Source organism: Oncorhynchus tshawytscha, linkage group LG31 (genome assembly GCF_018296145.1).
Source record: "Oncorhynchus tshawytscha isolate Ot180627B linkage group LG31, Otsh_v2.0, whole genome shotgun sequence".
Classification (NCBI taxonomy): Eukaryota; Metazoa; Chordata; class Actinopteri; order Salmoniformes; family Salmonidae; genus Oncorhynchus; species Oncorhynchus tshawytscha.
The window spans coordinates 24,046,381-24,060,609 of record NC_056459.1 but is presented as its reverse complement, the minus strand read 5'-3'; the positions used below and the strand labels follow the sequence as shown (position 1 = coordinate 24,060,609).

The 14,229-nt window shown below is 46.1% G+C and overlaps 1 protein-coding gene across 1 annotated transcript in view; it reads left to right on the top strand.

The window, feature by feature from the left end:
- Nucleotides 1-14,229, top strand: part of LOC112229480 (calcium-binding mitochondrial carrier protein Aralar2-like) — a 92,241-nt gene that overhangs the window by 63,760 nt on the left and 14,252 nt on the right. The window contains exons 10-14 of the mRNA XM_042310158.1: nt 790-874; nt 4,012-4,170; nt 6,278-6,330; nt 6,614-6,694; nt 12,213-12,353. Of these exons, the coding sequence (XP_042166092.1) occupies nt 790-874; nt 4,012-4,170; nt 6,278-6,330; nt 6,614-6,694; nt 12,213-12,353 (519 nt within the window). The remainder of the gene's footprint in view (nt 1-789; nt 875-4,011; nt 4,171-6,277; nt 6,331-6,613; nt 6,695-12,212; nt 12,354-14,229) is intronic.

The following is a 14,229-nucleotide window of genomic DNA, read 5'->3' as shown; positions in this document are numbered from 1 at the left end:
GTTGTCATTCAATGAGTGGCGACTTGTTTTTATGCAATTTACTTTATTGAGAAATACTGCGCCAAACTTTTTACATAAATATAAAATGGTGCGACTAAGATCTCCTTTGTAAAAAAAATGTAAAAATTAATAACAGATTTCTCGTTATCTAAATTCTGACTATTTTGAAGAAGGGCATACTGGCTACGGTGTCTCAAAATGGACAAACCGTACGTACTATTGCCGCTTTTTTCAAATTTTTCAATTGAAGGTGTTTTAAGGGAGTATGCGAGCACACTCGTTCAGTTCGGCTAGGTGCCAGCCAAACTGAAACATTCTGACGCCATTAGGGCTCAACTACAAGGTCTGACTTCTGATTTAAACATGGGATATTATGGCTTGTCTGATATCTCTTTCTCTCTTTTTTCTCTCTCTTCGCTCTCTCTTTTCAATTCAATTCAAGGGAATGTATTGGCATGGGAAACATATGTTTACATTGCCAAAGCTAGGGAAATAGATAATAAACAACAAAAAATGAACAGTAAACATTACACTCACAAAAGTTCCAAAAGAATAAAGACATTTCAAATGTCATGTTATGTCTAAATACAGTGTTGTAACGATGTGCAAATAGTTAAAGTAAAACATTGAAAATAAATAGGTTGTATTTACTATGGTGTTTGTTCACTGGTTGCCTTTTTTTTGTGGCGACAGGTCACAAATCTTGCTGCTGTGATGGCACACTGTGGTATTTCTCTCTCTCTCTCTCCCCATTTCTCCCCCTCTCTCTGTTGTGTCACTCTCTTTCAGCTGTCTGGTGGGGACCCGTCCCGCTCTGTTCTCATCCAGGTAGCAGAGTCCGCTTACAGGTTTGGCCTGGGTTCCATCGCTGGTGGTAAGTCAAGGCTATGTCTCAAATAGCACCCTATTCCCTATGTAGGGGATAACCCTATTCCCTACGTCTCAAATAGAACCCTATTCCCTACAAAGGGGATAACCCTATTCCCTACGTAGGGGATAACCCTATTCCCTACGTCTCAAATAGAACCCTATTCCCTACGTCTCAAATAGCACCCTATTCCCTATGTATTGGATAACCCTATTCCCTATGTAGTGGATAACCCTATTCCCTAAGTAGTGGATAACCCTATGCCCTATGTAGTGGATAACCCTATTCCCTACGTCTCAAATAGCACCCTATTCCCTATGTAGTGGATAACCCTATGCCCTATGTAGTGGATAAACCTATTCCCTACGTAGGAGATAACCCTATTCCCTACTTCTCAAATAGCACCCTATTCCCTATGTAGTGGATAACCCTATTCCCTATGTAGTGGATAACCCTATTCCCTAAGTAGTGGATAACCCTATGCCCTATGTAGTGGATAACCCTATTCCCTACGTCTCAAATAGCACCCTATTCCCTATGTAGTGGATAACCCTATGCCCTATGTAGTGGATAACCCTATTCCCTATGTAGTAGATAACCCTATTCCCTATGTAGTGGTTAACCCTATTCCCTATGTAGTAGATAACCCTATTCCCTATGTAGTGGATAACCCTATCCCCTATGTAGTGGTTAACCCTATTCCCTATGTAGTGGATAATCCTATTCACTATGTAGTGGATAACCCTATTCCCTATGTAGTGGATAACCTTATTCCCTATGTAGTGGATCACCCTATTCCCTATGTAGTGGATAACTTGTCAAAAGTAATGCACTACATAGGGAAAGAGGTGCAATTTGGGACAAGCCCCATGTCAAGTCACGAGTCATTGTGTCACCACCACCCCCTCACCTGGCCCCCTACCCCCATCACCTCATAAGAAAATAGAAAACAAAGGGCTTCCTATTGCGTTCTGCAGGGGCGATTCCTCCACCACTTAAATAGGACAGGGGCTCTATGCACCATGGGAACCTCCCTGTGTTTGGACTCTTTTGTACCTGTGAATGATCAGAGAGAAGGGACTTTTTGGGGGAGGGGTGGGGGCAATGTGGGGTCGGGGGTGGATGTGGTGCCTGTGTTTGGCTCCAGACTACTCCCCTCCCTCCCCATCGCCGCCCTTCCTCCTCCCCCTACAGGAGACAGGATAGTAAGAGGTAGTCCCCCCTACAGGAGACAGGCTAGTAAGAGGTAGTGTGTGTGTCCCCTACAGGAGACAGGTTAGTAAGAGGTACTGACCCCCTACAGGAGACAGGCTAGTAAGAGGTAGTGTGTCCCCCTACAGGAGACAGGCTAGTAAGAGGTAGTGCCCCCTACAGGAGACAGGCTAGTAAGAGGTACTGACCCCCCAACAGGAGACAGGCTAGTAAGGGGTAGTGTCCCCCAACAGTAGATAGGTTAGTAAGAGGTACTGACCACCCCAACAGGAGACAGGCTAGTAAGAGGTAGTGTCCCTCCCCAACAGGAGATAGTTTAGTAAGAGACAGGCTACTGACCCCCCAACAGGAGATAGGTTAGTAAGAGGTACTGACCCCCCCCAACAGGAGACAGGCTAGTAAGAGGTAGTGTCCCCCCAACAGGAGATAGGTTAGTAAGAGGTACTGACAGGAGACAGGCTAGTAAGAGGTAGTGTCCCCCCCTACAGGAGACAGGCTAGTAAGAGGTAGTGTCCCCCTACAGGAGACAGGCTAGTAAGAGGTACTGACCCCCCAACAGGAGACAGGCTAGTAAGGGGTAGTGTCCCCCCCCAACAGTAGATAGGTTAGTAAGAGGTACTGACCCCCCCCAACAGGAGACAGGCTAGTAAGAGGTAGTGTGTGTCCCCCCCCAACAGGAGATAGGTTAGTAAGAGGTAGTGACCCCCCCCCCCAACAGGAGACAGGCTAGTAAGAGGTAGTGTCCCCCCCCCCCCACAGGAGATAGGTTGGTAAGCGGTAGTGTGTGTCCCCCCCAACAGGAGACAGGCTAGTAAGAGGTACTGACCCCCCCCAACAGGAGATAGGTTAGTAAGAGGTACTGACCCCCCAACAGGAGACAGGCTAGTAAGAGGTAGTGTGTCCCCCCAACAGGAGATAGGTTAGTAAGAGGTAGTGACCCCCCTACAGGAGACAGGTTAGTAAGAGTTACTGACCCCCTACAGGAGACAGGCTAGTAAGAGGTAGTGTGTTAGTGTCCCCCAACAGGAGATAGGTTAGTAAGAGGTAGTGACCCCCTACAGGAGACAGGTTAGTAAGAGTTACTGACCCCCTACAGGAGACAGGCTAGTAAGAGGTAGTGACCCCCCCCCTTATGTCTGGTGTACACTACACAACTTTCAAAATCCAGCTCCCTGGTGAACATCACTGGGCCTCTCACATTAAATGACCCATCTTTCCTCTAGTTTTTTGTCCTGCCAACGTAGTGATGCGCACACTAAATTATGTGATACAGATGGGGGTCACCCACTACAAGATGATGTGATTAGATTGTTAACGTAGCTAGAACGAGCTGTGGCTCAAAGCAGCCTCATAAATCCTTTCAAATATCTAGCCAACATTTTGAATTGAATAACATTGCTTGTGAACTACAGAGCTGTAACGATTTGACACTTTGGCTTTGGTTAAAGGCAAGTACAAACACATGGCGAGCTCTCATTGGCGAGCTCTCATTGGCGAGCTCTCATTGGCGAGCTCTCATTGGCGAGCTCTCATTGGCGAGCTCTCATTGGCGAGCTCTCATTGGCGAGCTCTCATTGGCTATTGCTGATCACCATTCTCAAAACTTGTCGTTACAGATCTCACACTACAAGAGCATTGTAGATTTTGTGCCAATAAAATCAAACATATTAGATAATATCGGGACTTCTGGGACTGCTCAAACTGGATCGGTAGCCCTCAGATTGCGTCACATTAAACGAGTGTCAGTGACGGCCTCGCGCACCGAGCAACGACATGGGGATTTGTCTCCGATCTCAAAAATGTGTCTTTGACAGCTAATTCAGGGCCAAAATCGTGTAGTGACGCCCGGCTTTATAACGAGCTAAAAATGAATTTATAACGTCCCCCCTCCCCTACTTCCTTCATATCATTTATGTCATATGTTTTTCCAGCTGTGGGAGCCACAGCAGTGTACCCCATAGACCTAGTGAAGACCAGGATGCAGAACCAGAGGACCACAGGCTCCCTGGTGGAAGAGCTCATGTACAAGAACAGCTTGGACTGCTTCAAGAAGGTGCTGCGTTACGAAGGCTTCTTCGGCCTCTATAGAGGTCAGTACCAGACGAGATGTGTCCCAAATGACACCCTATTCCCTACATAGTACTCTGCTTTTGGCCTGAGTAGTTCACTATATAGGTATATAGCGACAGGCTAATGGGTAGAGGGAGGCACAGATTTAGGGTTAGTTTACCCTCCTCTAATCCAAACTTTAACTGTAACCTGGAACAACACAAATTAGCGTCCAGCTGTGACTTCATATCACTCCATCACAACAACAGATGGGGTTTACAGGTTTGGGAGGGGAGAGAGGACGAGGAGAGGTGGGCGGGTTTGAGTTCACCTTCCCTCTGACCTGACTTCTTTGAAGTGATTAAAGGTTGTCTCGGGAGTTTTTGGGAGGACAATGCACGGCCACATACCAGCAGAGCTCTGTCACAATGGTAGAGTGTGACTGCCCCTGCCAGACTTCAACTGGCATTCATTTAATAAGTACCTGCACTCAGGGAGCGGGGGTTGGTTCTCAAACAACACACACTATATCGGAATTCTCAGGATTATGATTGACAGGCAAGTTCTCCCGTGAGGTTTCTACGAGGAAGTGGGAAGTCTTAGTGTCTGTCACAGGACACCAAGCCTTTAGAGAGGTCTCTGACATTATAGACACAGTCAGACAGACCTGGCTCCGCCGCACAGGTACAGACATCATTAGTGGGTTCCAAATGGCATCCTATTCTCTTTATAGTGCACCACTTTTGACCAGGGCCCATAGGACCCATGGTAGTGCACTATGAATAGAGGGCCATATGGAACACATCCCTTGTGACAAAAAACATCCAACGGTGCAGATCAATTTGAATGGCTGTCTGGAGTCTGGAGATATGGTACATTACAATCTGAAAACATACTGAACTATACAATCTGAAAACATACTGAACTATACAATCTGAAAACACACTGAACTATACAATCTGAAAACACACTGAACTATACAATCTGAAAACACACTGAACTATACAATCTGAAAACATACTGAACTATACAATCTGAAAACACACTGAACTATACAATCTGAAAACACACTGAACTATACAATCTGAAAACACACTGAACTATACAATCTGAAAACACACTGAACTATACAATCTGAAAACACACTGAACTATACAATCTGAAAACATACTGAACTATACAATCTCAAAACACACTGAACTTTAAAAGAGAAATTCCAAAATAAACGTTCTGAAATTATCTTGAATCTCACACATTTCATTCACAATTCCCTCATTAACATTGATCTACTGTGTAGCAATGCTAGTTATGTTATATTAGCCACTGAGGAGAGTGTCATAAGCCAACTTTATCTAATGTAATGAAGCTGAGCATTTTCCCTCTCCTCCTGTTCCCCTTACTGAATGAGCTGTGCATTAGAATGGTGAGACAGCCAGACCAGAACACACACGCACTGCAAACACTAGGATGATGTCACGGTCTCTAGACAGGAACCCTTGCGTAAACAACACAGCAGCATGAGAAAACAATAAGCGTCTCTTAACTACAACTGTGAGTCGCTATGCGCCATTTAATAAAAAAATGACTTGTGTGTGGTTCTCTGCCTGAGCCCTTCTACAAGAACAACTAACACTCCTGTTTCTGTTTGTGAGTCCCAGCCCAGATGAAGATAATCATATGTTTGTGCTCCTGTGTTTCTGACTCTGTGTGGCCTGTTTTGGGCCCTGCGTTCACTACCCCCCTTCACACCCTCCACTATTAACTTTGTTTGTTACTTTAGGGACGGGGGGGAGGGAGGAAGATGGGGGGTAGTAAGAGGGGGGTCCATCCATCGCACTCAAATCAGATTATTTTGTTTATTTTTATCCGGCTGGAAGTCTCTGCGTTGTAATTGAGGGCTGTGTAAACTTTGGTTAGTGTTTTCTGTCTTTCTTTCTATTCTGGGAAGGAGCGACTAGGTCATGTTTCTTTCACTTTCTCATTCTGTTACCCCACATCAATAGTGTTCATTAGTGTCTGGGGATCAGGCAGAATGGGATTCATCAGGGTATGTGTTTAATGTGGAGGGTGTGTGTGTGTATGTGTGTGTGTGTGCATTGTACTTCCTTGGCCCTTCTCTTTTCTAATCATGTTGTGTCTTAATGATAGGTCTGGTACCACAGCTACTGGGCGTGGCCCCGGAGAAAGCCATAAAGCTGACAGTAAGTGCCTTGTTTTTCCACATGGAGACCAGTTAGGCCCCAGTTTCAGGCCCCAGTTTCAGGCCCCAGTTTCAGGCCGCAGTCACCACGGAGCCCCTCACTGGGCCCTAGTTTAACATTTACCTCTAGTTTTAGTTTAATGTACAGTACAGATTTTGTGTGCACACTCACACACGCACGCACGCACTCACACACACATGCAGGCACAGACATACATACAAATACACACAGTGTGTGTGTCTGACTGTCTCTCTGTGTCTAATGTTTAGTGTTCTCGCCACAGGTCAATGACTTTATCAGAGGGAAGACCAGACAGAAGGATGGATCAATCCCTGTACCTGCTGAGATCTTGGCTGGTGCATGTGTGAGTATCATCTCATTGATCAGCCTCCATCCACATAGAAGCTAACTAGACAGGCACGTTTTACCTGTTGCAGGTTTAGGCCCACTGGAGGATGACATTCACGTCTTGCACCACCAACTGACCTGAGATCAGGTGTTTCTAAACTGGACGACACACAGACGGAGACAGACAGGGCTGTTACCTGAGAGACTCCCCCCCCACCTCGACCCCACTACCCCCACCCTGTGTTTGATCAGTGAGCTGTCACCCCTCCCCCCATCCCTTTAGTTCTACCTGACCCTATAGCACCTCCCCACCCCCCCCAACCAATGAATAGAGGCCTTTCACCAGGGAGCTGTTTGATGCTGATCACTAAAGCAGAATATTTAGGGTACACAAGTCATTATGTGTACCTACATACTTGCCATGTGCATGCAAGCGACTACAACTCAATTAAGGTTATGAATGAATGTTTTGAGGAGGTTTATTTGGAGAGATTTTGAAATGAGAGATGATTGGATGGAAATTGTGTGTCGCAAATAAAACATGTAGAGTGGAATGTTGAAGATAAAAAGGACAGCTTATTTTTTTTTAAATCTTGAGTGTTTGAAAAAAGGTTGTTCTATACATGCTGTATGTTCAGGCCAGAGTAGAGGGACGTAGTGTATGTGGTCTGGAATGAGGACGGATGGATTTTCCCTCTTTATCACTGTGAGCTGATCTGACAGTTCCTTTCATCTTGTCCCTGCTTCTGGTGTTAGTGCTGGATAGTCCTCTCCTGTTATCACTCACTCACACACCCCAGCGCACACGCACACGCACACACACACACACACACACACACACACACACACACACACACACACACACACACACACACACACACACACACACGCACACCCTGTTTAGTGGACTTCAGCCACATCACATGAAGTCTGTTTATATGATTTGGAAACTGTGAAAGTGTTGGTTTGGGCTTCGGCAACAGTCCCAGACCAGTAGTCTGACAGGACAGAAGAGAAAGAGCCTGAAGAGAGGAGGGAGGGAGGGAGGGAGGGAGGGAGGGAGGGAGGGAGGGAGGGAGGGGGGGGGAGGGAGGGAGGGGGAGGGAGGGAGGGAGGGAGGGAGGGAGGGAGGGAGGGAGAGTGTAAATAAAGTTTTCACAAATCTTTTACTGTTAAATAGGACTGGTGAGGATCTAGACATTTTCTTATCTTCTCCTCTTCTCTTCTCTTTTCTCTCGTCTTCTCCTCGTCTTTTCTCTCCTCTTCTTCTCGCTTCTCTTCTACTCTCTTCTCCTCTCCTCTCTCATCTCTTCACCTCTTCTCTCTTCTCTTCTCTCTCCTTTCTTCTCTCTCTCCTCTCTGTTCCTCTCTCCTCTCTTCTCTCATCTCTTCTCCTCTCTTCTCTCCTCTCTTCTCCTCTCTCTCCTCTCTGTTCCTCTCTCCTCTCTTCTCATCTCTTCTCCTCTTCTCCTCTCTTCTCTCCTCTCTTCTCATCTCTTCTCTCCTCTCTTCTTCTCTCCTCTAATCCTTTCCTATCTCTTATCTTCTGTTCTTTCCATTCACCTCCTTCTCCTCACCTCCCTTTCCCCTTTCCTCGCCTTTTTTCTATGATCCTCTCAACACTTCCGATCTGTTTTCTCTGTTCACCTCTTCTACCATCTTCTCCTCATCTCAACTTTGCTCTTTGCCTCTCCACTTGGCTGTACCCCCTTTCCTGCAATTTCTGCCCCTCCTTCCTTCCTTCCTTCCTTCCTTCCTTCCTTCCTTCCTTCCTTCCTTCCTTCCTTCCTTCCTTCCTTCCTTCCTTCCTTCCTTCCTTCCTTCCTTCCTTCCTTCCTTCCTTCCTTCCTTCCTTCCCCTCCCCTCTTTTCTCCATGCTCCCAATATTCTCCTTTCCTCCTCTCGTCCCTCTCTTCTCCTCTCTCTCCTCCTTCCTCTCTCCCCTCTCTTCTCCTCTTTCCCCACTCATGTCATCTCCCTTCCCCTTGTCCCTCTCTTCTCCTCTCTCTCCTCCTCTCTCTCCTCCTTCCTCTCGTCCCTCTCTTCTCCTCTCTCTCCTCCTTCCTCTCTCCCCTCTCTTCTCCTTTCTCTCCTCTCTCTCCTCCTTCCTCTCGTCCCTCTCTTCTCCTCTCTCTCCTCCTTCCTCTCTCCATCTCTTTCTCCACCTCATTGTAGCTTCAGAATATAATTAAGCTCAGTGATGGTTGCCAGATCTTAATGATTATTTGGTAAGAAAGGCATGCTCCGTTGACTGAGACGCTGCTGGCTGGCTGGATGCCTATCAGGCGGTCGTTGGCCCTCATTTGAGGTCTTGGTTACTCAAAATACACACTGGGCCAATGTCAAGAGCACAGAAAGCAACAGGAGGAAGGGGGAGAGAGAGAGATGATCTATTTCACTTGCTTTGGCAATGTATACATATGTTTCCCATGCCAATAAAGCCCCTTAAATTGAAATTGAGAGAGAGAAAGAGGGAGAGAGAGAGGGAATACAGTGTTGCTTTGTTAGTTTTCACTGTAGCAATTATTCAGTGTAAATCTATTCAGTTAGGTTGTTAAGCCTTTGTAATGGTTTGTTATTCGGCTCCGTTTCGAGTGCTAAAAACATTTATCACAACGTTTAACACTCACATGAGAACATAAACACACACACACACACACATAAATGCATGCTATCTTGTGTAATCCCCATTTGAGCATTCTCTTGGCACCTATGAAAGTGTGAGTGATTATTAATGGAGGGTGGCTAATGTTTGCTAACTTGCGCTAAGCTATTGTATGCCTTTGAAAAGTAAACTGTTAGCTGTTAGCCCCAGGGTGTGTGTGTGTGTGTGTGTGTGTGTGTGTGTGTGTGTGTGTGTGTGTGTGTGTGTGTGTGTGTGTGTGTGCGTGTTGGTATGTGTGTGTGTGCGTATACATGCCCACATGTGTGTGTGTGTGTAGTTGCTGATGTGAGCGTGCAGTCAACTCTGCGGTCTAGTCCCCTCATCTCTCAGTGCTGGAGCGTGTCTGAGGTGCTGACTCTCAAAACTCCTAAGGGGATCACCTTGCCTTGTAATTACCTGGAAATTATCAGAGCGCCACTGACTGTGTCACTCTGTAATCAAATCTCTCTCTCTCTCTGTGACTCTCACTCTCTCGCCCTCTTTGTCTGTCTCCCTCTCCCCCTTTCTCTCTCCCCGTTCTCTCTCTCTCTTCCTTTCGCTTCCATTCTCGCTCTCTCGCTCTCTCCATCTATCTTTTTCTCTCTTTCTCTCTCTCTCTCTGTTTCTGTCAATTCAATTTAATTCAAGGGCTTTATTGGCATGGGAAAATATGTTAACATTGTCAAAGCAAGTGAGGTAGATAATATACAAAAGTGAAATAAACAATAAAAATGAACAGTAAACATTACACATACAGAAGTTCCAAAAGAATAAAGACATTACAAATGTCATATTATGTATATATACAGTGTTGTAACGATGTGCAAATGGTTAAAGTACAAAAGGGAAAATAAATAAGCAGAAATATGGGTTGTATTTACAATGGTGTTTGTTCTTCAATGGTTGAGCTTTTCTGTCTCTCTCTCTCCCTCTCACTCCCTTTCTCCCACCTCCCCCTGACAGATGTGTCTGTTCTTCTGTCTGTCAGTCCTAATTGTGCAGTGGTTTCTCTAACCTGTCTTGTTGTTTTCTGTCCTTTTAATATAAAAAAAATCCCCCAATTAGTGTCCAATTGATGTGAGTGAGAGCATTGGCTGATGAAGTGGCCCTAATTCCAGTTCATCATCTCCGTGTCCAGTGGACCTGTAATAAATGCATTGCTATTAGAGGGCCGCTGTAATCAACTATGAAAGATCATTTTCCACAGGAAGAAATAGTTATACCGTTGTAGCTGTGAGACGTTAGAATTAAGAATCGGCCTCCTGCTATTCACTGCCCTCATTAAGGGCTGGAAGGGAAGTGTGGGTCGGTTCTGCTCCACTCTATTTAAAGTTCTGGAAGGGAAGTGTGGGTCGGTTCTGCTCCACTCTATTTAAAGTTTTAATACCTTCAATGAGACGATTATGATCTCTTCCTCGTAATATGGAAATGCTTACTTGCTTACACTTACGAATTCTAGGGAGGCTGTTAAAAAACGCACATGGTTGCAGATTCAGATTGGGGCACTCATTTGATGGCTTTCCCGTAAGATAGAAGACACAAAATTCAACATTCATATTCCACAGCAATGAGGGCGGAGAAAGAACAACAACAAACAGTACAGGCCCTTTTTAATGGCGGGGAAGGGCTCCTGGGAAACAGATTTCTATCTAATTGCACTGTGCCGCTTTCTGTGCAGCCACAGTATCCAGGGGCAACTAAGAAGAGAGAAAGACTGGGAGAGAGAGACAGAGAGAGCGAGGCAGAGGCCGAGAGAGAGTTCCAGAATGGTTGCCACCTTCCCGGCTAACTACGTCCCGGCTCTCCCTCTCCGTGCCGAGATGCAGTTAGCTATAAACACAGTGCCGCTGCTGCACCACACACACAGCTCTACATACCGTAGCTGTAGCATAAGAACCAGGCCGCCTGAAAGCTCTCTGAGAGGAACCTGTCTGGGCCTGTGATCTCCGGCACCAAGTACAAGGTTGGAGTGTTGTTAAGACAGAACCCCTCAGGCAGGGTAGAACTGAATAAGGACTGTTTAGAGACTAGAGACATACCTGGGAGCCTGTCTACAGTGAACATCTTTCACTGACAGACCTAGCAGCCTGTCTACAGTGAACATCTGTCACTGACAGACCTAGCAGCCTGTCTACAGTGAACATCTATCACTGACAGACCTAGCAGCCTGTCTACAGTGAACATCTATCACTGACAGACCTAGCAGCCTGTCTACAGTGAACATCTATCACTGACAGACCTGGCAGCCTGTCTACAGTGAACATCTATCACTGACAGACCTAGCAGCCTGTCTACAGTGAACATCTATCACTGACAGACCTGGGAGCCTGTCTACAGTGAACATCTATCACTGACAGACCTAGCAGCCTGTCTACAGTGAACATCTATCACTGACAGACCTAGCAGCCTGTCTACAGTGAACATCTATCACTGACAGACCTAGCAGCCTGTCTACAGTGAACATCTATCACTGACAGACCTAGCAGCCTGTCTACAGTGAACATCTATCACTGACAGACCTAGCAGCCTGTCTACAGTGAACATCTATCACTGACAGACCTGGGAGCCTGTCTACAGTGAACATCTATCACTGACAGACCTGGGAGCCTGTCTACAGTGAACATCTGTCACTGCCAGTGTAGCCTATTGAACTGTCCTGTGTGTGAATGACATCAGTCAGACCTGTGAGGTGCCTATCAGGGCGCCATCAGTGTATGCTGATGTGTGACTCCGTCACCTAGCTACAGTGGCCACTTACAGCCCATTGTGTGTGCGATACTATTGGCAAAAACATGAATAAAACACTACTATCTAATACTGTAAATCCTTTCCCCACTGTGTGTGTGTGTGTGTGTGTGTGTGTGTGTGTGTGTGTGTGTGTGTCGTCCAGGCGGGTGGATCTCAGGTGATCTTTACCAACCCTCTGGAGATCGTGAAGATCCGCCTGCAGGTGGCTGGAGAGATCACCACCGGCCCCCGCGTCAGCGCCATATCTGTCATCAAGGACTTGGGCTTCTTTGGCCTCTACAAGGTAGATCCTTCTGTACACCTAGGACTGAATTCAAAGACAGGGACAATTAGGACATAGCTGTACTTAACCCCTCAGCTACAATAGCAGCTGAATCAGGTAGAGATTGCTTGTGAGGGCCTATGAGGGACTGTGGACTGTAGGGCCCCCCAGGGCCAGGTAGCAGGGAGCATGGCTGAGATTGAGATATAAACAACGTAAGCTAACTTTGTAACAATGGCCAGGGTAATAATGGACTGAATACCATTGACTCAGGTAGGAAGAGGGGCTCTGCATTTTGTTTTCAAGGGACTGTTGGACGGGGATTTCAGATCTGGCAGGTGCTATTATTGGCTTTATTTTAGAACTACAGTGGGTCATTCTCATTATGGAGAGGTTGGTTTTTAGAAGGGCACCGATGACCAGTGTCGTTGATCCATGAAGCATTTTAGAGAGTTCTGATTTAGTCTTTTATCTCTCATTAAAGCTGTGGGTGTTAAAACGTCTTTGGGTTTGATTTAAATGACAGCTCAAGGTTACTTCATCCAGAGCCTGCAGATTCTAACCCTTTCTCTTTTCTTAGCAAAGTTTCAGTTCTATGTCTTCCCAGGTTCGTCCCATGTTAGTCTTTTGTGTTTGTCAATCAGTGTGTGTGTGTGTGTGTGTGTGTGTGAGAGAGAGAGAGTGCTGAACCTGATGCCTCCACTTGTATGTGTTTGTCCGTGTGTGTGCGCGCGTGTGTGTGTCTGTGTGTGTGTGTGTGTCTGTGTGTGCGCGTGTCTACAGTATGTCTGCTCCGTCGTATGTATGAGAATGCGGAATCCGGTATGACGGTAGTGGTGCCTCCCCTGTCTCCCTCTGTGTCTCCTGTCCTCCTGCTGAGACAATGTGCATTGAGAGAGAAGCAGGAGGGCCGGGAGGGCCCAGACAGGCTCCAGCCTGTGAGTCCCAGACGGGTTGGCTCCTCAGGGCTGTGCCCAGGCACAGAGCACCCTTTGTCAGGCTAATTACCCTGCCCCTCAGCCTCTCTTTCTGCCTCTCCCTGCTACCTACCTCCGCTCTGCTGCTGGAGGAACTGACTGACTGGCTGATGCGCTAGTGCCACCACTGTTCACAGTGAGAACTCCAACTATGATCCCATCACATGTATGGTATTGCTGTGTCTGCAGTGCAGTATTTATCAAGACAAACCTATTCACTCATATAAACACATACTTGTATGTACTCCAGTACTCACAGTACTCACAGTCAATCATACTTTATGCACCATGCACAATCCCTCTTTCAAAGCCATAAACAGAAGGAGACACACATATTATGTGTGGGTAGGCAGGGTAGGCAATCTGCCTCAGGGCGATTTTTAACAGAGACGATCACATTTAACAGACACGATCACATTTCTTGTTTTATTCTCTCTTTTTTTATTCCTAAATTACACTAATTTTTTGCTGAATTTCTGTTGATCTTTTTTGACCAAAAAATAAAATCCTTTAAAAACTTGGGCAGGCTAGTTGTGACCCCTGGCCTACACCTCGATGTATTTAAACAGGTCAGTCTCACCTCCATGTATTTAAACAGGTCAGTCTCACCTCCATGTATTTAAACAGGTCAGTCTCACCTCCATGTATTTAAACAGGTCAGTCTCACCTCCATGTATTTAAACAGGTCAGTCTCACCTCCATGTATTTAAACAGGTCAGTCTCACCTCCATGTATTTAAACAGGTCAGTCTCACCTCCATGTATTTAAACAGGTCAGTCTCACCTCCATGTATTTAAACAGGTCAGTCTCACCTCCATGTATTTAAACAGGTCAGTCTCACCTCCATCTCTCACCTCCATGTATTTAAACAGGTCAGTCTCACCTCCATGTATTTAAACAGGTCAGTCTCACCTCCATGT